The 23,647-nt window shown below is 32.8% G+C and overlaps 1 protein-coding gene across 1 annotated transcript in view; it reads left to right on the top strand.

Annotated features, from left to right (window-relative positions):
• Positions 1 to 20,933, top strand: part of LOC134705909 (hemicentin-1-like) — a 110,404-nt gene extending 89,471 nt beyond the window's left edge. The window contains exons 16-26 of the mRNA XM_063564627.1: positions 1,430 to 1,729; positions 2,452 to 2,748; positions 4,249 to 4,548; positions 5,705 to 5,959; positions 9,198 to 9,485; positions 10,421 to 10,672; positions 10,856 to 11,119; positions 12,349 to 12,477; positions 13,654 to 13,807; positions 20,185 to 20,250; positions 20,717 to 20,933. Coding sequence (XP_063420697.1) covers positions 1,430 to 1,729; positions 2,452 to 2,748; positions 4,249 to 4,548; positions 5,705 to 5,959; positions 9,198 to 9,485; positions 10,421 to 10,672; positions 10,856 to 11,119; positions 12,349 to 12,477; positions 13,654 to 13,807; positions 20,185 to 20,250; positions 20,717 to 20,933 — 2,522 coding nt within the window. The remainder of the gene's footprint in view (positions 1 to 1,429; positions 1,730 to 2,451; positions 2,749 to 4,248; positions 4,549 to 5,704; positions 5,960 to 9,197; positions 9,486 to 10,420; positions 10,673 to 10,855; positions 11,120 to 12,348; positions 12,478 to 13,653; positions 13,808 to 20,184; positions 20,251 to 20,716) is intronic.
• The last annotated feature ends 2,714 nt before the right edge of the window (positions 20,934 to 23,647 follow it).

Genomic DNA, 23,647 nt, shown 5'->3' on the forward strand with positions numbered 1-23,647 from the left:
TTCATAGACGCCTATATTTGTTTGCTTTTTTGATTCCTCAATTTATTCCCTATCAATAAAAACTGGTTTTATGAAAAGTTATTTATTTTGAAAATGAGCAGCGAACATCCTTAAACTAACTAACGACAATTTTTCCACGTATTATATTGTTGTCGACCATGTACGTCATCTGGTCTGCTTAGTACCCAACATGACCAATTCCCAAATATAACTGTTTTGCCGATTGTCAATTCACCTTGCCATTAACGTGCCTTAGAATGTTTGCATAAAAAAGTCTTGTTTTTAGGAAATATATAAAATAACACCAACACAATAATCATTTTGGTATTTAGTTCATTAATTTTGTCCTATGACCTCGGCTCACAACAAACATGGCCGACATTGGCGGAAAAAAGAACAGGGGTTAAATGAAGTTTTTAACTTGACTTTCTAAATTTTAGCATTTAGAGCAAATCTTACCGGAATAAAAATGTGCATACGGTAACTATCCACCATCCCTGAAACTTTTAGACATTTCAGAAAACATGATATCAGTTTGAATTGCCAATGTTAATGAGATTCATACCTGTTAATTAGAGTGAAATCCAAACTAGAGATAGAAGGCTACAAATACCCGACAGCATTATGAATGAGCTTGTCCAAATTAAGGAGCCTGCAGGTTGGTGGTTGTCGATTGTTGTTTTGTATCATATTTGATTTTCTTCAATATTTTGCACGGAAATCAGACTTTTAGTTTTCTCGTTTGAATTGTTTTACGTTTGTCATTTCGGGCCTATTATAGCTACCTATGCGGAATAGGTTTTACTCATATCCGAATGAGAGCTAACAGTTGTTAATTTCTATGTCAACTGGTCTCTTTGTGGAGAGTTGTCTCAATAGCAATCATACAACATCTATTTCAACGCTCATCCCTCAATGAAATAATCTCATGAAGACTCACATTTCGTATCACTGCTGCACAAAAAAGGATGAGAAAACTATATATATCACAATTTTCACGTACAATAAATGTATGAAATGATCGACAATCGTACGGCACTCGACATTGAAAAACCATACCGCATAGTCGGCTATAAAAGACCTCACCATATAAGATGGGTAACAGTTCAACGGATAAAACCAACGGCTCAAAACGATTTATGAAAAACAAATGTATAAGTCTTGAACCTTGAACAACAACTTATTTAAGACCACATAATTTAATCAAATTGTGTTTCACCTATTCTGCATATTTAAACGAATGAAAATTGAATCATTGATCTACACCCTCCCGACTTAAGACAGGTACACAAAGAATTTTTGTCAATTCGATCCGTTGCAACCAAAGTTTATCCATTCAATGCTGATGCAACTGATATTTTTCTAATCGATTCTGTAATATAACATGTGGTCCTCGTGAAACTATTGTGTGTCTACGTATCTGATTTAGGTGTTCCTGTAGTTACAGTACTATCAAACATTTACTCTGTTAATGTGGGAAACTCCATCACATTACAGTGTACTATAAGTGCTAATCCATCAGCGACAAGTGTCACGTGGCAGCGATACATCAATAATGTAGCAACGAATATTAACATGTCTAGTGGTCGTTACGGCGGAAGTTCTGTAGGGTCACCTTCTCTGGTCATACGTAATACGGTTTCGTCAGACGAGGGGTTCTATATATGTACAGCTACGAACAGTGTTGGATCTGGACAAAGTCAACAAATATTCTTTGATGTTATAGGAAGTAAGTTATAACTTATGTATAATTTGACAATGGAATATTAGCAGTTACTGACATGCAAGCTCCAGAACTCACTAAAATTGATTGAAAGTTTATGTACTCAAGATACAAAATCAAGCACTATCCCTCATGTTAGTGGTTAAGTATCATACCATCATAACCTATATGAAAATAACTCATAAAATGCCAACAAGTGGTTTCAGGATAAACGTGGTTATTTCCGTTGCAAATACATTATGAATCAATATCGATACAAATATATGCCTTCTTTAATGATCTGACAACAGTATCGGAGCTGTATCCCTTTGGAAAAATGCTGATTTAAAATTTGGTTATCTTTTGAGGTGAGTGTCGACATTTTTGTGTTATGTAAAGTTATTACAGGTACAACCTTGCGAAATCATACAAGCTCAGAACCAACAAATATCTATGTAACTTAATATCCAATTTATTGTAACATTTTTTTATATCGACATGAACAAAAGAACTTGATATGAATAAATAAAACTAAGAGTTCGTGTCAGCAAAAACTGTCGCGCGAAGCATTAAACTTTCAACACAACGAATTTCTCTTAGGTAATACTATACAGTATTGTTCATCTGTTCAGATTTATAAAAGGGATGTCTTTTGTTGCGTCGAAAAGGAAATAAATCATAAATCATTGATTATAGTAATCAATGAAAACGGATATACTAAATTTAAAATTATGTTATATTCTTATCAGACATACCTGTTGTTATAACGCATACAACATCCTATAGAGTAAATATTGGTGCTTCTGTTACCTTAACATGTACCGTGACAGCTAATCCACAGCACACTAGCGTCTACTGGCAGTATATATCTGGTGGTTCATCTACAAATGTGAACATAGGTGGAAGATTCAGCGGATCATCCATTAGCTCCCCATCCCTGACCATATCCAATGCACAGTTATCAGACCAGGGAACATATGTTTGCTTTGCTACAAACAGCGTTGGAACAGGACAGAGTACCCAAGTTGTAATGGTTGTTACTGGCAGTATGTTTAAATTTATTTAACAGCATTGTTTTAAATTGCTTACATCCATAAAAGACAAAGGACAGTCACACCTAGAAATAGTTCGAATGCATCCTCCTAGAAAAGGCTTTTCTTCTATATAATGACAAAGATTACATGTGTAGAATGCGGTTGCCCATTTGTAAACGTGAAGTATATGGTAACGATATTCAAGTGTAAAAAGGCAAACATAAATTTTTGAAAGTTATTACATATTTAACTTTATAAATTAAGTTCACACCATCACAAATGTCAATGACGTTTATCAAATACCTGCAAACCACTTCAACATAGGAGAACATCTCGCAGGTTATTTTGTTTGTCTCTGTTTGTTTATTTTAGTTTGATAACTTAATCTAAAAGGCATAGACATAGTTTTTTGATCATTTGAATTGGAAGGAACACAATTAAAACGAGAGCAATGTTCAAAAATTATCCCTTTGCGATGATTTATTAACACTAAAGTCGAAATTAAAAATGTAGAAAAAAAGTCAAAGAAACCATCGTCATCGTAAGGACACAATTGTTGCGATAGAGCTGTCAGTATTTGTTGTAAGAATGTGGCTCGTAATATTCGTCGGAGAAGTAGAGTAGCAAACACAGGATCGTACGGGGACTTACTACCTACAGTCATTGTCATTAGATAAAAAACTTAAAATAAGTTATCCGTGTTCAACGAGCAAAAAAGTCCCTTATCACCTGGCAAAATCAAATGAAAAAACACACCAAACGTATGAATAAGAACTGTTATGTATTCCTGACTTGGGACAGGCATTTTCAAATGTAAAAAATGGTGGATTGAACGTTAAATAATGGCTCAATGATGTTGTGCGCAGACACCGAGGACTTTTACAATGTATGAGTAGCCGTTGAAAGTTATTGACTATCGTATAAGTTGGGAAACATATAGTACATACGCGGGCGAAATTGGTATATTGAGGCTAAGGTAGGGAACATTTATGATTTCAAGTTTAAATCCTTACGTTTATCTTGGAAAGAAATATAATAAAGGCAACAGTAGTATACCGCTGTTCAAAACTCATAAATCCATGGACAAAAAACAAAATCGGGGTAACTAACTAAAACCGAGGGAAACGCATTAAATATAAGAGGAGAACAACGACACAACACAGAAACGCAACACACACAGAAACTGACCAAGCAACGATACAATTGTATTTTAAATTGAATTATCTAAGATGTTGACATAATTGATATAACAGAGAATGGCCGCCTTAAAAAAATCTTATTACTTCTTAAGAATTATCCGCATATGGTTCCAAAGTATTCCTATACTCCTTATTTTACCAAGAATAATTCTTTTATTGTGCTTCATACAACATAGAGAAATAAACTAACTAAATAAAGATATATATATTTGAAATTCCATTTGCCAAAATAACTGCTTTTTATCAATAACTGGATTTTTCCGAATTTTATACAAAGAAAAACTAAATATCAACCTTGATTTATTTCTTTTAGATGTTCCTAGTGTAAGCCTCACTCAGACATCTTTTACTGGTAACTTTGGAGATACAATTACAATTGGTTGTACTTTATCTGCTAATCCCGGTGTTACCTCTGTTTACTGGCAGAAAGTTTCAGGAAGTATAACTTCAACTGTAGACATGTCTAACTCCAGATATACTGGATCATCTGTCAGTACACCATCCCTAACCATAACTAATCTCAATAGTAATGATGCTGGGAATTATATATGTTTAGCAGCTAATTCTGTTGGAACTGGACAGAGTATACAAGGGCCTTTAACGGTTATTGGAAGTGAGTATATATTCAAATAAGAGATCATCATGTAGGTTATTGTATTTCAATATTAAAAACAGTTACAAAACTTAAAAGAACATAACAAGGCCCAAATAATGCAGATGACGACAACTATGGAACCGTACATCCGTCAATAATGGATAACAGCGATACCGCTCATATATAAAGGATCTAGACGTGTCAAAATATGACACAATGTTAAACTACTTACTTGTATTTTGATACATGTGGTTATGTTTTATATGTTATATATTAATGTTGATTCAGACGTCCCTGTAGTTAAACAGTGGCAATCAACATATTCAACAAACATTGATAAATACAATCACACTAGCTTGTGACGAGTCTGCTGTTTACCGGACACGTCAGATCAATGATGGCAATCCAGACAGGCTAAACCCTGTTTTTTTCTTAAAATATTACGGATCGACAACACATTAACTGCCATTGACTTTTAATAATGAAGACACATCTGATGAAGACAATTAGTTATGCCATGCAGCTAATGTTGTTTGCACAGGTCAAAGCTTTCAGATATTATTAGATGTTATCAGAAGTAAGTATACATAGGCGAAAGCAAAGACTTATATCAAAAACGTTAAGTTAGAGTGCAATATCAAATAAGCAATATGACTTCAAACATATGGCATTTCATCTCATTCAGATTTTTTTCATTTTCTAGACTTTAGTTAGTAAATAAAACTATCAAATCACAAATTTGATTTCTATGTTATGGTCCAATCATAACACGTCTATCAAGCATTTAAGCAATATAACATTTAATAGTAAAATGCAAATCGCATTTATAATGTATGATTTTAGATTTTTAATTGCGTAAAACTTTTGATCTGAATGCAACTTTTTGAAATAAGGTTATTGTCGATCGAATAAATTGGTTTTGTTATGATAATAGTGAAACCGAATGTAAAGGCGTCAACCATCCCCTCTGTCAAGTCCTGAGAAAATTCCCTTCCACAACACCAGACGCTATTCAGATAGTCCTAGAGAGACATGTTAAACGTATGATAAGAACTATTCATGTAAATAGTATCAAATAAAGGGAAGAAATGACATTTAGACAAGTAATTACTTAAACAGAATTTCGTGTTAAAAACAGTGTAAAACGTGTTAACTCTGTGTGTGTTTGTTGTAGATGCACCTACATCCATGGCCATTAGTCCCAGTCCAATAACTGCAAATGAAGGCCAGACAATAACGGCAACATGTACAGCCCTAGGCAGTCCAACGATAACATACACCTGGTTTAAGAGCAATACCAATACACAGTTGTCAACAGGCTCTGTCCTTCAGATCGCATCCCCGACACGGACAGATGCTGGAACGTACCAATGTAGGGCTTCCAACACCTATGGAAATGCTGACGCAGTGGTAACTTTCGATGTTCAGTGTATGTATATATATATATCCTCTCATTCGATTGTTAACTAATTGAAAACAATTATATAAACAACTGTCATTGGGTAATTGAACAACTTGGTATTTTATACAAGTATATAATATTAGTAAGTGCTGGTTTGAAACGATGAAACGTTTATTCATTCACGTTTATATTATCATTCGTTAGAAAGGAGGGTCGAAATATACCAGTCAAACTCAGTTAAGCTTTGAACAAACGGGCTTATAATTTAAGATGTTGTGGAAGAAATTGCCATTGACCAGAAGTAAACAGGCTGTTAACTTGACAAAAATGTTTGAATTATGAACAAAAATATAATACATCCAACGCACATTAAGTTTACACCATTAAATTCCATTGAAATAATATGAGTTAAATCATTAGTCGTATGCCATGCGTGAAGTTTATAAAAGACGTTTCAAATTTATTAAAATCAAAACAAAATCAAAATCAGATACTAAGTAGATGGCACTAAAATCTAAATAATCCAAACTTTGTTGTCAAATACGGCTTACCCTAAGGAATAGCAAGACAATTCAATACAGTACTCCGAAAGTTAAATCAAAAGTTATTCAAAAGTCTCCTAGCGAGGGGGGACTGAAAGCACCAAATTTTAAAGTACAGCTGTTATCCTTTCGTATTATGTGGGTAACAAGATTTTTGTCAGAACAAGACTCTAAATGGAAACATGTTTCCAAAGCATTCTTCTCCCTTTTTGATTTAGAGGATTTATTTATGAGCAGATGTGAATTTGAGTTTTAAATTTAAAATCACCTCTTTTTTAAATAGAAGTGTTATCTGCTTGGAAATGTTTCAAGGGTATTTTCATCCCGTTAAATACATATCATGTAAGAACAGAATTTATTTGGTTCAATTCGTTTAACAAAGTTGACAGAACGAGTATTTTTTTACAGATCTTGGTACATGAAAGGCAGAAGGTTCATTAATGATATTGTAGATGATAAATGCGATTTTTTGTCTCATGACGCTATTAACAAAAAATGATCTGAATGTTACTTTTGTAGACATGCTATCTATTAAACTTGCTACACCACGTGACTGAAAAGATTTGTTATTAGAACAACACATGTCACCTAAGAGCAACTCCTTTGGATTTATTTTTGAGAATAAAAAAGTGCCTATTAGTAAATTGTTTGCTAAAGATGTATATTCACTTTTTATCTATCGGGTAAATGTTTGCTCCTATTTCACAACAAAGGTGGGAAGAAAGTTTTAATATAGAAATTAGTGACGAAAAATGGAACAGTATTTATTCACTAGCTTTCATGTACTATTGAAAGCAAACTACAAGCTTTTCAATATAAAGTGTTACACAGAATAGTCTCACATAATTATCTCCTTGAAAAATATAAACGTTCATTAACTAATGAATGTGCCAGTTGTAAAGAAATAGAAACTATAGAGCATAAATGTTTTGTATGTATAGAAAGAAACAATTTTGGAGATAATTTTCTAATTGGTGGTATTTAGTTTTTGGAGTAACAATATTTTTGAATAAAGCCGGTGTCATTTTTGGTGTATTGAATTCTGATAACGTAGTGTTAAACTATTGTATTCTTCAGGCAAAGTATTATATTAGTTATGTAAAGAACATGCAACTAGACAGACTGTTCATATCTGTGCAAGCTTTTCTTAAATATTTATATCTTTCTAAAGACAAGCACGAGTCATTTGTCGACAGAAGGGGGGGATTTATGAAAGTTATTTAATCAAATTTATTCTCGATATGACCACATATATTTAATGTATTCCAAAGTATCATTAAGAGGTATTATATACTGAGTATTCACATCATTTACTTGTAAATATTTACTATGTCTTATTCGTAAAATATCAATAGTATGACTATGCCATAGGTCAATCACTTATGTATTGTAAAAATGTAAGTATGTATGTTTACACTGTAATTTGAACACCAAAATGATCAATAAAAAAAAGATAATTCAATATCTTATTAACATGTACTTCAACGTAAATACACAAGTCTTTTATGATTCTATAAGCCTGATATGTTTATGGAGTATCACAACCAGGATGTCAAAGGCACTGCTGGTGGCATATGCGTTCAGGTAGGTAATACCAGTCCGGTAGTCCTCAGACAGGTCAATAGTTTATGCATGGGAGCATATTTCATTGAAACATGGTATCGTCCGGGTTGAAAGAATGACCAATCGTTCTGAAAGAAAATAACTCCATATAGGTATATAAGCAAAAGGAATTCACTAGTCCAACAACTATCAAAATCAATCAATTTTTGTTTACATTACACATGTAACAAACTTAAACGATGCCTCTGCTTGTGGACTGTTAGTCCCAGTGGGTATCACCAGCCCAGTAGCTAGTAACTCGGTGCTGGCATGAAAATACGGATCTATTTGTGTAATCAAAATTTGCTGTTATAGAATATTAGAAATTTATACAAATTTTAAGGAATGTATCTCCCTCATGCAAAGCTCTGATTCCTTCTACGGATTTGGCTATACTCATTTGGACTTTTTGGATTATAGCTCTTCATAATTTATGAAAGCTTTGGATTTCAAATATTTTGGTCACGAGCATTACTGAAGAGACATGTATTGTCGAAATACGCATCTGCTGCAGGCAAATTAGTACCGTTTATGTTATAAACTTTCTCTGTAAAAGAGGAACTGAGTAACATTAAAGTTCTAACTATGTACTTGATTCCCAAGCTACACAGAACACTTGAGAAATATTTTTTTGTTTTGTCTTTAAGCCATTGTTCCACGGGCTGTCATTATTGTATAACTGACTTCACGAGAAATAGTCCGATATATAATATCTTTGGTTTCCTGATTTTATTTTATATGTCGCTTGTAGACGATATCGTTCATCAAAACTTCAGGTCAAAATTCGGTAGAACAAAGATAAAAGTGAAATAAAAATAATAATTGTATAAAGTTATGTACTAATAGATATCAGAAGATTTGGTATGAGCGACAATGGGACAGGACTTTGTAAAAGAAAAACTAATATACGTCAAAGTACGGTCTTCTTTACGGAACCTCGGCTCACACGGAACAGCAAGATATAAATACTCCAACATAATGTATACTAGTAAAGGTTAAAGGTATATCTTGTTATTATAGACATTTCTCCAAAATAAAAACAAATTATCTAATGGAAAGTCTAACAGCATGAAAACTAGTTGAATAACTACTGTTGCCTTTATATATTGTTTTGTTCACAGATATGCCAGATGTTACTATCACACAGCCGTCTCAAGGATTTCGAGGACAGGTTGTTACAATACAATGCTTCTACGTTTCTAACCCTGTAGCTACTAATATTATATGGAGTAAAGGAAACCAAGACATTACAGTTGATGGTAACAAATACGTCGGTGGTACCTTGTCCAATCCTAGTCTTACTATCACTAACCTAGCTTCTTCTGATCAAGGATTATACAGATGTTCAGTAGTGAACTCCGTTGGACAAGGAGATTCATCATATGTCACTCTTTCGGTTGATACATCAAGTAAGTGACATTGTTGTTAGAATGAGGCTGAAATATTACTAGATATTTCAAAAATGTATTTACATTGTCTGAAATGTTCATGAAAGAGTTCAAAAGTATCGACATGATTTTCGATTGTATTAAGTACTGTAGTTTTGTTTTGGTACATTCTCGACTGTGTGAATAGGAATTATGTTTGTATTTTCATATTTCCGACAGATGTATATGTCGACACATCCTCGACAGTCAATATGTGTCTACGTTTGTCACAAGAGTAAAAAAAAATTGCCTTTAACTTCTAGCGTCGAACTGACTGTATATCTTCCTGATGTCAACCTAAGCCTTAACGTATATCACCCTCTAGACAAAACTCAGAGGAAATGCCAAGGCAATCAGCTCATTGAAATAAAGTCAAATATCCAAATTAATGTCATTATAGTGGTCAACATAGTTCAGTTTGGTCCAGTTAGCAGAATAAAAAAATGTGAAATTACAACTGTTTTAAGATTTCAATGCAAAACCGAAAGGATATTCTTTTGAAAACCAAATTGTAAATTAATAACGATGGAATTTTAATATATATTTATTTGATAAAGAATTAAGAGTAGTAGAAACATTTGAATATTGCCAATTCATGTTAATCATTCAATATGATCATACTATTTAGTTTTAAAAGATGGAAATTGATGGTAAATAATTAAGTTAAGAATACAATGGTTTTTCATTAATGTTTGACTGATAGATCATATTTAGCAATTTGACATTCATAAGTGTTCAAGAATTAAAGGGTTCATCACCCATATCAAGCACAGTCACAACAAAGTTTAAATATATGTGATCCATCTTAACAAAATATGTTTTATTTAGTGGTTTTTTATTTTAATTTTGCGTTATAGAAAGACAATTTTAGATTTTGATTATGACTTTTGAAAACAAGATATGAATAATTGTTTCAGTTGCATCATCGTATATACGAATAGTACCAGCAGCTGTTGTAGTACAAGAGGGTCAAAGTTTCACCCTGACTTGTGAGGCTGATGGTGATCCTGTCCCTACGTTCAACTGGTATCATAAAGACGTTATGATACATGAAGGTGCTGTCCTTACCATTATCAATTCCCTTTATACTGAACATGATGGTTCGATTATGTGTAAAGCTACCAATAGTAAAGGAAACAGAGAGACAGGAGTAGATGTTGATGTGCGATGTAAGTTATATTGTGCTTCATTTCGAACTTGAAATCAATAAGGATTTGGTAAATCAGTATAGTTAATGAATTTTGAAATAGTCAATGCTTATTTACTTATGTTTGAAGAACTTGTTCGAAAACTACCTAGTATCTTTTACGTTAGATTTGTTTATAATTATTTTTTTTATATATAATTGACAGATATACCAGTAAGCATTGTAACACAGACAAGCATATCACAAATAGTTGGAAATCCTCTTCGTTTAAGCTGTGATACACATGCTAATCCATCAGCTACCGCATGGCAATGGTTTTACAATGGTAATTCCTTATCGTCTTCCAGCAAAGTCCTGGTTATAAATACAGATTCCACTAGTGCAACTGGAGCATATACATGTAGAGCTACAAACAGCATTGGAACATCACGTAACATTACATTCAACGTTGCTATTGTATCAGGGACCGGTAAGGTTTTTTTTCTTTGTATATGTGTATTATTTCGTTTTTATGTATAACTTCTGCTAAATGAACGAAACATTCAATAAAGTGCGCATGACGCGCTTTTATAAATCTTATTATATAAGGATTTTGTTAACCGTAAACATAATTGAAAACAAAGTGATAAAATATACTTAAACACGTTAGATAATTCATTTTCAAAAGAGACAACATTAAAATTATATACAAGTTTACGCAATATTAACTTGATGTGTAACACAAAGAAGTTGAATGGTTTTGACGCATTTCATAATTTACTTCAAATATTTCTAGTTAAGGTTTATTCTGAAAATTCATTGACCACTAGTATTTCTGTGTACAATTATTATCTACAAAGAAACATGACATTGATGCACTATTGTATATATTTTTTGTGCTTATTTTAATAATTTGTAAGTTTCAGTTAACTTATAGTATTGTTCTTGTGAAATGTTTATGATAAAAAAAAAATCTTTGAGATAAGACCTTAAAATTTGTCAATAACCGTTCAACATACAATGAGCATAATACGGTGATTTTCATGTCATTATTGTTGTCAATAAATGAATGAAACGTTGTTTTTTTTATATAACAACAGACTTGATAAATTACAAATTCAATGTTTATTCACATGTTATATTATTAACCTGCATCCTATCTCATTTTACAAATATCGAGAAATCGAAATATAATTATCCTTATTGTGTCTACGATCTGGTCCCTATAACTATATATATATGCATGTAAAGATTATTTATAATTTTTCAGAAAACAACTGGTGATTCCAAAGTAATGGCGGCGTTTTTTTTTTATTAGGTCTCATAATAAAACAGTATCGCTATAATAATAGAATCGATTTCTGATAAGCGATACCCATATATTTATGGCTATTTATTAAAATCGAATTTATTGATCTCAAATTTTATTTTTATTTTTAAAATACAATTATGCATAATTTGTTCATTAACTGTATCCTTGTCAAGTTTTAATGCTTTGACACATAGGAGTCTTTTGCGTCACCTGTCGACGTCACTTTCGCTTCAAAACCGGTATATACTGTTAAGGTAGAGAAAGTAAATACATACTTGTTTTGTGTGTGTCTGTGTGTGTGTTGGTGTGTGTGTGTGTGTGTGTGTGTCAGTGTTTATTTCTATGATATTTCAGATTGTTTTTATATTTAAAACATAAAGGTTTTACATACACTGTTGCTTTTGTAGTTGCTGGACCTGATGCAGCAGTTATATTTAGTGACTCGTCGAAGTTGTCTATTGGAGAAATAGTCGCAATCGTCTTATCTATTCTAATTTTGATACTGTTTTTCATCGTTGTATGCTGTTGTTGCAAAGGTTAGTTTCTGTATATGGCCAATCACACTAGATTTAAATCAAAACCATACACCATCGAGCGTGCCTGAATGTATCCATTTATACGGAATTATTTGTTTCAATCTGGACGAAGCATAGCCTTGTTATTGCTGCTTGTTTATACTATGAACATGTTACCTAGGACATTAAATATGAGGACTGATCAGTTTGATAGCAAGCTATTGTAAAAATTAAAACTCAGCATTCGGAATTGTACAGAGCAGGTTAAATATATACATAGATTACCTTAGCCGTATTTGGCACACATTTTTGGAATTTTGGTTCCTCAATACTCTTCAACTTTTTACTTGTTTGGCTTTATAAATATTTTGATATGAGCGTCACTGATGAGTCTTATGTAGACGAAACGCGCGTCTGGCGTACTAAATTATAATCCTGGTACCATTGATAAATATTTACATCACTGGACCGATGCCACTGCTGGTGGACGTGTCGTCCCCGAGGGTATCACCAGCCCAGTAGTCAACACTTCGGTGTTGACCTGAATATCAATAATGTGGTCATTTCTATAAATTTCCTGTTTACTTAACTTTGAATTTTTCGAAAAACTAAAGATTTTCTTATTCCAGGCATAGATTACCATAGCCGTATTTGACACAATTTTTTATAATTTTGGTTCATCAATGCTCTTCAACTTTTCACTTGTTTGGCTTTATAAATATTTTGATATGAGCGTCACTGATGAGTCTTGTGTAGACGAAACACGTGTCTGGCGTACTAAATTATAATCCTGGTACCTTTGATAACTATTATCGTTCAAAACAATAGTATTATAGATTATTTGAGTAAACGATCGACCAATTGAGTAAAACACAAAACTAATAAATGAATTGATCATCGATAATTTCCTCAAATGATAATAATATGGCGCCATTATTTAGAAATCTGTAAACTGGTATATGATTCTTTCCCACAATTTATTTTAGCATAGACATGTATTATATGATGATGTCTATCTCAATGATAAAACAACCCAACAACTGAAAATAGACATCAGACATCCATAAGTCAAAAGACGACAACATCAATAATAGTTGCAATATGTCGAACACCTGTCAATCATTTCGAGTGTAGATTATATTGACAATAATAGATAAGTCCAAATCATTATTTGCTTGAATTCATTTATAAATTTAGGTTATTGTGCTCCCTTGTGTGGTAGAAAGAAAGTTAAAGTTACTCCACAAGAGGCTCATAAGAGAGTCGAGAAACAATTGTACAACAACGAGCCACCACCGGGATCGGTTTTTTATCTCCATAAAATACAAATACCCAAATTGTACGAGATTACGTAAGTCAATTATTGGACATCGTTAAGAGAGCAAACCATGAAAAAAAACATAACGTATGATAACGCTATGAAATACCGGATACGATAAAATATAAACTAATTAAAAGGAGAAACCACTCGCTCTGAAGATTAAACCTGCTTGATGATTTTAAACAACAAGCTAAAACATTAAAAGCAACTAATAACCACACATAACAATACTTGCTCACAAGTTGTAACCTGCAAAAAAGAAAATATGCCGGACATCGAGTAAAACAAGTCTTATTTGTAAAGTCACATTTGGGAAAAGGGGATAGGATTGTAGTTAAATCATTAGGAATTCGAGCGTATCCGCTATTATCTGTGAAAAATAAAAATCAATAACGGTCAACCAACTTGTGACGGCGTCTGTCCAATTAACGAGAAAGGATGATTAGACTTCAACAATTGGGTTTATGGCGTCCTCGTGAGCACCAAACTATATATAAAAAAATGTTGATGGGAACCACAAGCCCTGTAATATCGTATCAACTTGGATATATTTACTTTGAATGCAGACTCTACTGGAATGTTGTTACATAGAAATGAAAAGCAGAAATCATCTCTTTTGTCATAAAATTTGTTTTCAACCTACCAACAACGACAATTTAAAGATGCGAGGCGAACTGTACTATATCTGTTGTATTCTTGATCTAAAGTTCAATGGGATAGATGCGTTCAACATAGTCACCATTTTTGGTAAATCTTACTGAAACAACATGATCTATATAGCGAAAGAGGTTTCTGTTTGAAGTCTGCCCAATTTGAGTGCAACAACTATTTATTAAAAAGAGAGGGACAGGTGATTCCAATGGGTATTCCGATTGTTTGTTGATAAACACGTCATTCAAATACGTTGTCAGTAGTGGATAATGAAACAAGTATTTGCAATGTATAGCAATCCCTTTCCGCTTTGCAGGTGCAAGTGCTATCTTGTAGCGACATTAGCCTTCCCTTTTTCCCTGATGCTCTTCAACTTTGTATTTGTTTGGTTTATAACTATTTTGATATGAGCGTCACTAATGAGTCTTGTGTAGACGAAACGCGCGTCTGGCGTACTAAATTATAATACTGGTACCTTTGATAACTATTTACGTGACACGGGTCAGCCATTTATTGTATCCTTCCGACGGACTATCATCATTTCTCCGGAACAAAGATCGAACCTAAGTAAGATAACGCTCATATACAATGAAACCCCTGACAATGGACTGTAGTGTAACAGAATGATATCAGACCAAAACGTATTTTTCGAATGTAAATTGACTGGTTCATTTTAAAAAAAATGGTGAACGATACAAAGTTCCTACCTCAGAGTGCTCGCAGTTGTTGAAACGTAGTCCAAAGCTAATCATAACTTAAACAAAAGTCTTGTTTTCCCAGGGCTAAATAGTAAATCTATTATATCACACAAGTGAGAGATTATCAAGCTATAAAACCAGGTTTAATTTACGATCTTTGAGATAGAAAACTGTCTGTACCAAGTCAGGAATATGACAGTTGTTATCCATTCGTTTGACGTATTTAAGCTTTTGATTTTGTTACACATTGGGTGCAAAGACGTCATTTACAGTCTAAGAACAGTATAACCTTCTGCAAAGCCTAAACATGACTAATCACAGGGTGTATGACAATAGGTGTTCCAAATTAACACCAATATTGATTATTATATGTGATTTACGGATAGAGAAAACAATGTAATTACTGATAAAACCATATTCACTGATTCCTATTTAGTGTTGAATGGATTTATTCTATTAACAAGTTAAATATGTTTATCCCGATTATATTTTGGGCTCTATAAATATCATAACTTGTAAAAATTGTCCATTTCTTCTTAGATTTGAACAGCAGGAGTCAAAATTTTAAATCAAATAACGATTAAATAAAAAATGAAAATGTTCATTCACCAACACTGCCAAAAATCAACAATGTAATGTATATAATCGACGTTGTACCATATTTTTCGTTTGTACTATCTTTTTCAGAGAACCATATGTTAGAAAGAAACACAGTGTAGGCGGGTAAATCATATTTGCTATTCTGAGCTCATAGAATTAAGTTTTTATATTTGATGAATTACTGACTAGTACTTATCACATGTATCTCGCTATGATAAAACAAAATACTTTAATAAATTGGAACCCTTGAACCCTCTTCAATTCGAAAATATCCTTGTCTCGTTTGACGATTTCTCTCTTTATATTTATACGTCTGTAGTAGGACAAGTGTACACAGAAGACTTCCAGTTGTGCTACCTTACGATCCTAAATTTCAAAAAGTATCACTCTAATCCGCGAAAGCTTTACAGAAAATCAAAAACATCCCAAAATATGTTGTGATCTTACCTGAGCCAGCAGTACTGGCAAGAATAAAGACAACAGTAGTATACTGCTGTTCGAAACTCATTAATCAATAGAAAAAAACCAGTTCCGGGTTACATACTAAAACTGTGGGAAACGCATTTAATATCACTGGAGAACAACGAAACAATATTGAAATGTAACACACACAGAAACGAACTAATCATTAGACAAAATCCGATGAGAATAACAAAAATAACATCAAAACTAAATACATGAACTTGGGATAGAAAAGTACCGTGACACGTTTTATAGTAATGTGAATTCACACTCAAATATGAGAGGAAACAAACGACACAACATAAACACAACGTTAAAATGTAACACACACAGAAACCAACTACAATATAAAAAATGACCATATTCATGACTTGGTACAAGACATTTTTTAAAGAACAAAATGGTGGATTTGACCTGGTATTATGGCATGCCAAACCTCCCGCTTTAATGGCAATGTCAAATATACCATATAAATGACAACATAACATTACAGGACTACAATACAAATAAATAGAAGAAACAGACAAATAATAGCTAACAAAAAGCACCAGGTTTAAACGTAATACGCCAGAACTGCGTTATGTCTACACAAGACTTACCAGTGACGCCCAGATACAAAAGTGCGAAAGCCAAAACAAGCCTTACATAGTCACAAAACCAAAAACACTAGCTTATGAGAGCTGATACATCTTCCAAATAACATCCTTTGTCTGTTTGCTCTTGTATATTGTCAGCTTTAAAAAGCAATGGAAGGATACGAGTAAAACGTTTCAAACGAGAATATGTAAAACAAAATGAGCGAAAAACAATTATAAAATACGGCAACGAATGTCAACCACTGAATTACTGCGCTGAACAACGGTTACGTTTGCATAATGTGTGACAAGAGACATACACACGTTAGTGACATTATGCGATGTTTGTGATTGTGAACGTAGAGCTAAATGTAGGCTATCGTTATGTTTTTCTTTTTATTAATATATCCTATTGTTAAAACAATTCATTTGATATGTAGATGTTTAACGATCCTATGTCATTTGTGTCACTTAAACGAAACCATTGTTTAGCAATCATAGGTTCTTCGGGTTCAGTCAGTTTAAGTTATTTTTGATTTTATCAATAACGTTTTCAGACCTGCATGGAGTTGTACGGAAGTTGGACAAAAGCATTTTAAGAATAAATTTTATACAATATTTAGAGCAAACTTTTATGATTATTTCTTTTGACGCCGTATCGAAGTAAAAAAATGAGACATTGTCTGATTGATATGCTATTTCCAGCATCGTTGTGGTCGTCGGCATCAACAATGCATACATTTGTGATTTAGTAAGTTTATGAAGAACCACAAGCGGTAGTAATAGGTGAAAGATATTTGGTATGCAGTTGCATTAGCATTGGCTCATCTCATTTTCGTTGTGTGCATTTGGCCTTGCCCTTTCAGTTATTGTCGTTTGACTTTGAAACGTTTGCTTGGTTGACATGATTTATTTGTGATCAGTTTGTTTTTGGGTATAGCATAGTGTTATATACATAACGATTTTGTTAATAAAATATGTTAACATAGTTTTATATCAATCTAGACAAAGAGGTATTGAAGAATTATCGACCCGTCTCGAATCTTCCGTTTGTATCCAAGGTAGTTGAAAAGGTTGTTGAGACCCGCCTTGAAAACCATCATACGACAAACTCTCTTCACGACAATGTGCAATCAGCCTACCGTGCGTGTCATTCGACCGAGACAGCATTACTTCGTGTACATCATGACATCACCGTTGCACTTGATAACGACTGTTGTGCCGTTTTACTAATGCTAGACCTATCGGCCGCTTTCGATGTTATAGATCATCCTATTCTGATAAAGCGGATGGAATACTCATGTGGGATTACCGGTACAGCACTTAGTTGGTTGAAGTCGTATCTCAAAACTCGGACTCAACGAATCGCTATTGGTTCTGTTCTTTCAGATGAGATTCGTCTCCTTTTTGGTGTTCCTCAAGGATCGGTCTTGGGACCAAAACTTTATTGCATTTTTTCAAGACCAATTGGCGAAATATGTAAACGCCATAACATGAGTTATCACTGTTATGCAGACGACACACAAGTTTATCTCGTATTCAAGCCACTCGATAACTGGACGAACATATCAAAGCGACTTGAGGCTTGCGTAGCTGATATCAGCAAGTGGATGTGCTCGAACATGTTAAAATTAAACGAGGATAAAACGGAACTGATAGTATTTGCTCCAAAAAACCGAGTGAAGGACCTTTCAAACATGAATCTCAACCTTGGTGGAAACATTGTTAGTGATGCTGAGTGCGTAAAAAACCTAGGCGTTTATTTTGAGAAAACTTTGACAATGGACAAACAAATTAGTGCTATTTCTAAATCATGTTTCAATCAGATCAGAAACATTGGACGAATTCGACCTTTTATTACCGAAGAAGCATGCAAAACCTTAGTATGCTCTCTTGTAACCTCCCGTTTAGATTATGGTAACGCATTACTGTATGGACTCCCAGCAACATCTATCCAAAGGTTACAACGAGTCCAAAACACAGCAGCTAGGGTCATTACAAGGAAGAGGAAGTACGACCACATAACACCAATCCTCAAGTCTCTCCATTGGCTGCCCGTAACATACCGATGCCAGTATAAACTTCTATTGTATGTGTTTAAGGCTTTGCACGAGGAGGCACCGGTCTACCTACAAGAACTCGTTCAAATATACAAACCAATGCGAGCACTTAGATCTAATAATTCCATGATTTTAACAACGCCACGTGTAAGAACTAAAACATATGGGGAAAGGAGATTCGACAAAGCAGCAGCCGTTCTGTGGAATGATTTACCAAGTGATCTACGAAACATCCATTGTGTGAACGTTTTTAAGAAAAAATTGAAAACTCATTTATTCAGTCATGCTTTTAATAGTTCTTAAAATATTTCTACATCATTGTAATTTTGAATTTTTAAGATATTACTTTATTTGAATTTTTAAGATATTACTTTATTTGAATTTTTAAGATATTACTTTATTTGAATTTTTAAGATATTACTTTATTTGAATTTTTAATTTAGTATACTTTTATTGGTTATTTTAGATTTGTTTTTTTTAAGCAAATATTTTGAAGTTTTAACTTACTTTTATTGGTACCGTTTCAATATCTCCTTAATTTTATCATGCCCATTTTATATAAATTTTATTGTTTTATCAATGCTATATTTTTCAAATCTTTTTGTTTTTAAAAGTTTTAAACATGGGCTTTTATATTTTATTGTTAATACTTATATATGTATATGGAAATATATTGTAAAGCGCTTAGGGTAATTTTAATATTATATAATGCGCTGTTATAAATACTGTATAATAATAATAATAATATGTTGTAACAGGTGTACGAAATAAAAACAATAGTAGTGAACCGATCTTCAAAAATCATAAATTGATTGCGAAAACACACATCCGAGTTATAAAACTAAATTGAATTTACATTGGCACAGTTCATTCCGGCTTTTTACCACGTCTCCACAGTCATTTATATTGTATTTTATTTTTAAACTGTTATTCAGTTTACATGTATCAGTGTGTGATTAGGTCAGTTTAATAGCAAGGAATATTGGTTGGTTAGTGATATTTGTTATACAGTTGTATAAACAGTGGTACCTAATTTATACGGTAAATTTGTTTTTTGCCTGTATTTTCAGTCAGTGTTCATCAACGGAATACTTGGCATAACTAACATGCTAAATAATTGCTATATTAATTTAACATTTGCATTTAACTATCAAAATAGCAATAAGTCAACACATTTCTGAGTAATATACAATTTTACAGACGCGCTATTCTTGATTCGCGCAACCCTTTCGTTTTCTGATTTTCAGTATTCATCTTTTCTGTATTCGAGCTTGTTACTTGAACTTGAATCTAAGATTTCAGGAGAACATATTTATTTCTCAGTAAAAGTGTTGATTCATTTAAGTTTTGTTATATTTCAGAAGACAGTCTGATGAATACGATATTACTAAGTTCATATACATAACGCCTGGAGATGATGAACAACTGTAAGTAAAATATTTAATTTCTTTCACTTTCTTTCTTGTGATTTTTCAGTGTTTTTTCTTTATTTTTTTTATTGATTTGAATGTTTTGGAATATGTTGATCATCAAGCTTATCAACATCAATTTTGTTATTTTAAAATTACACATACTGTTATAAAAAGTGTAGTATTATAGAAGACAATAACAATCAAAACTAAGGAGTAAACAAAGACTCACAAAACCAAGGAACATTTACATCAACAGTTATAAATAAAAGATAAGACAACACGATCTTCACAAAAAAACCGGGAGTGAAATCAGGTACTCCGGAAGGGTAAGCATTTCCTGTACCTTATACGGCACCCGTCGTGTTATTTCTGTGTTCAGTTCGGTAATTAGGGAAGGTAATTATGACTGAGAAAGAATATCAGATATGATTTCAGACACACTTTTGTCATAATGGCCAATCAGCTCATTTTGTTGTTACAGTCTGACATTAGATTATGCCAAAGACAACCCGTCTGTATCAGCTACTAGAACACGTCAACAATACTATCTGACCGATGTTGAGTATACAAATGATAAGGATGTTAAACCCAAACGACAAAAGGAAAGAGGAAGAAAACATTACGAACGTCTTCACGATGAAGAATTGCTTGACAACGAAATTTTCGTAGAAGAAAGAAGAGAAATTGTGAGGGGTTAGACAGATACAGGGACTCCAGATCAAGAGATTCAGTTCAAATGGAAGGCGTCACGTGATACTGATTGCGAAAAAAAGCGAAATAGCAACAGATACTGTGTAGTTATGTGTAATATGCCTAATTACTTTTCTGTTAGTAACTTTTGTCAATATTTAAGTTTGTGAGGAAGAGTAAATGCTTTCAAACTGTAGGAGTCCAGCACGGAAGCCTGTGTTACTGGGTACAAATGGTGGTATCAAAATGAGTGATAAGGGAAAATGAGTGACCTATTCTATGTTTTTTTATGTATGCCTCCTTAGAAAACTGTTGCTAGTTCAATACCTTTGTCCACTCTAAACAAAAATGAAATTATATCAGTTAAAATTACCAGGTTTTATTCATTTAGGACGGATATACCAGTACAAAGTCATGTTTCATTATTTAACTTTAGTCAAAATGAATTATTCTTCTTTTTTTATATCATTATGAAACTGCTATTTAGTTTGGGTGTTATAATACTCAGTATCTGTTGACATTGCTAAATTATCATACTGTTTTCGAATCTGAAATTTTATACCAGATTAGACCGGTATGTGCTGTTTATTGAGAATGTATTTCCACACAATCGATATTATAATATCCTAAGTGTTGTCAGCTTTGAAAGTTTAGAGTTGTACCGGTTCATTTCGCACATTAATTTTTTTATTTGAAGCATTAATTTGCAGTGTCTGTTTTAAATATCTATATAACCTTCGGTTTTTTTTTTAATTTCTCTGTAGTCAGTTTTAACTGTTATTTGTAAAAAAATAATACAATTTGATCATAATAGATTGATATGACTCATTTAACAACATATTCATACTGATGAAGGACATCTGTTATCCAAATTATTTAACATTTTTTTAGGATTTTTTTGGTGGATATTGTGTGATGCTGAACCCATTCAGACTTGTTTAGATTGTATTTTGTAGTGTACTGTCTCAGTAGCATGAGTTATAATCCTGGTCAGGGAAAAACAAAACTTGCTTCCACAAATTTATATATCTTACATTTTTGGGGGTGTTATTTAGACAAAATATATAAATATTTATATATATAAAATTGACAACGGAAATTAAGAATATTTCAAAGCGTAAAAAAAGACATTGTACGACGGCCATCAATGGATCTTCGATGCAGCGAGAACATATGCACCCTCAGATGGTCCTCCGCTGGTCCCTACATATGCTTGTGTAATAGTTCAGTGAATGGACGTCACGCTTAACTCAATTACATATCAATGAGCTAAAATTCTAAAACATACAAGACCATCAACGGCTAGAGGCTCGTGCACCAGAACAGCGATCAAAATGCAGTGGGAGTGAATCGGTTTTGTGAGATCTCAAACTCTCCTCTATACCTCTAACAAATGTACAATTTAGATACACATAGCAACACGTATAGCAAAGCACTAAAAAAAGTAGTCAAGGTCCGATTTCAGAATAGGTAACAAAAGGAACTAAGCAAAATGACAATAATACATAACATAGCAACGGTCTACTAGCATTTATAGGTATGCCAGATCAAGACCTCAATTAAACTTATTGAAAGATTATGTCTTTGTCATATGAAAATCAAGCACAATCCCTCCTTTAGTATCATACCACCATAACATATATAATAGGAACATCAAATTGAGAATGGAAACGGGGAATGTGTGCAAATATGGTTTATGCGATTTAAAGAATTTGATATGTATTAGAATGTATAGTCAATGCCCGTTATAATTTTAACCAATATCTGTTTTGATTTATAGAAAGGCAGAAAGAAAAAAACATGTATAACAAGCAAAGTTTAATGTGAACCTTAATTACTGTACACATATCTGTATTTTTAATAGTGTTTATATCACGGAAGTATTAATTTTACTATCTTTTAATATCTATACCAAAGTTATTATATTTCTTTTAAATCGAGGTAAAGCGGTCCTGGTTACAAGATAACTTGGTGTTGAGCAGACCAACCAAAAGTTATTATGTGAGCAGGTCTGGTTCAATTGGAGTTGTAAACATCAAGTTTAGCTTATATTAACTTTAAGCAGTACTGATTCAAGATCTATAGATTGTGGTCCTAGAACTTGTCAAAGCAGTCCTTTATCCTGTCACTTGTTAAATGTGACCTGTCAAAATGAGTGGTTATCAAGTTAACCTGCTGTCCAGGTTAAGGCTGCATCAATCTGTATATATTTGATTTATCCATTATTCGTGTATTTCATAATATGTCCAATTTCATGATATCATTTTTTATATTGTTGTTTACTATAGCTTTTTTGAGGTTTGTGTTATATGAATATAATAACATGTTGTTTTGTTATCGTCCGCTCTTTTATATCTTTGTTTCTAACATTGATATTGTTATGATACTAAATCCAAATATTGGGTTAAGGTAAATGTTTAAATTTATATAAATATCTTAAAATTAAAAACAAATTGTGTATTTTATTTATTTTATCAATTGAAATCCTAATCACTATGGGTGGTTAAAGTATGTTAAAATTACCATTGTGACAGTATAAAACATATATTGGATTAATTGTGAAATATGAAGCCACTCGTACCATAATTAGCTGTCGTACAACATTAGGTCCAACATATAGTTGTTATACAGTTTTATCTTAGATATATAACTGAGAACTATAAATTTTTGGCAATGCTAAAAACTGTTCTCAGATGTGGAATCATTCTACCGTAGATGGAGT

This window comes from Mytilus trossulus, chromosome 1 (assembly GCF_036588685.1).
Source record: "Mytilus trossulus isolate FHL-02 chromosome 1, PNRI_Mtr1.1.1.hap1, whole genome shotgun sequence".
NCBI classification, from domain to species: Eukaryota; Metazoa; Mollusca; class Bivalvia; order Mytilida; family Mytilidae; genus Mytilus; species Mytilus trossulus.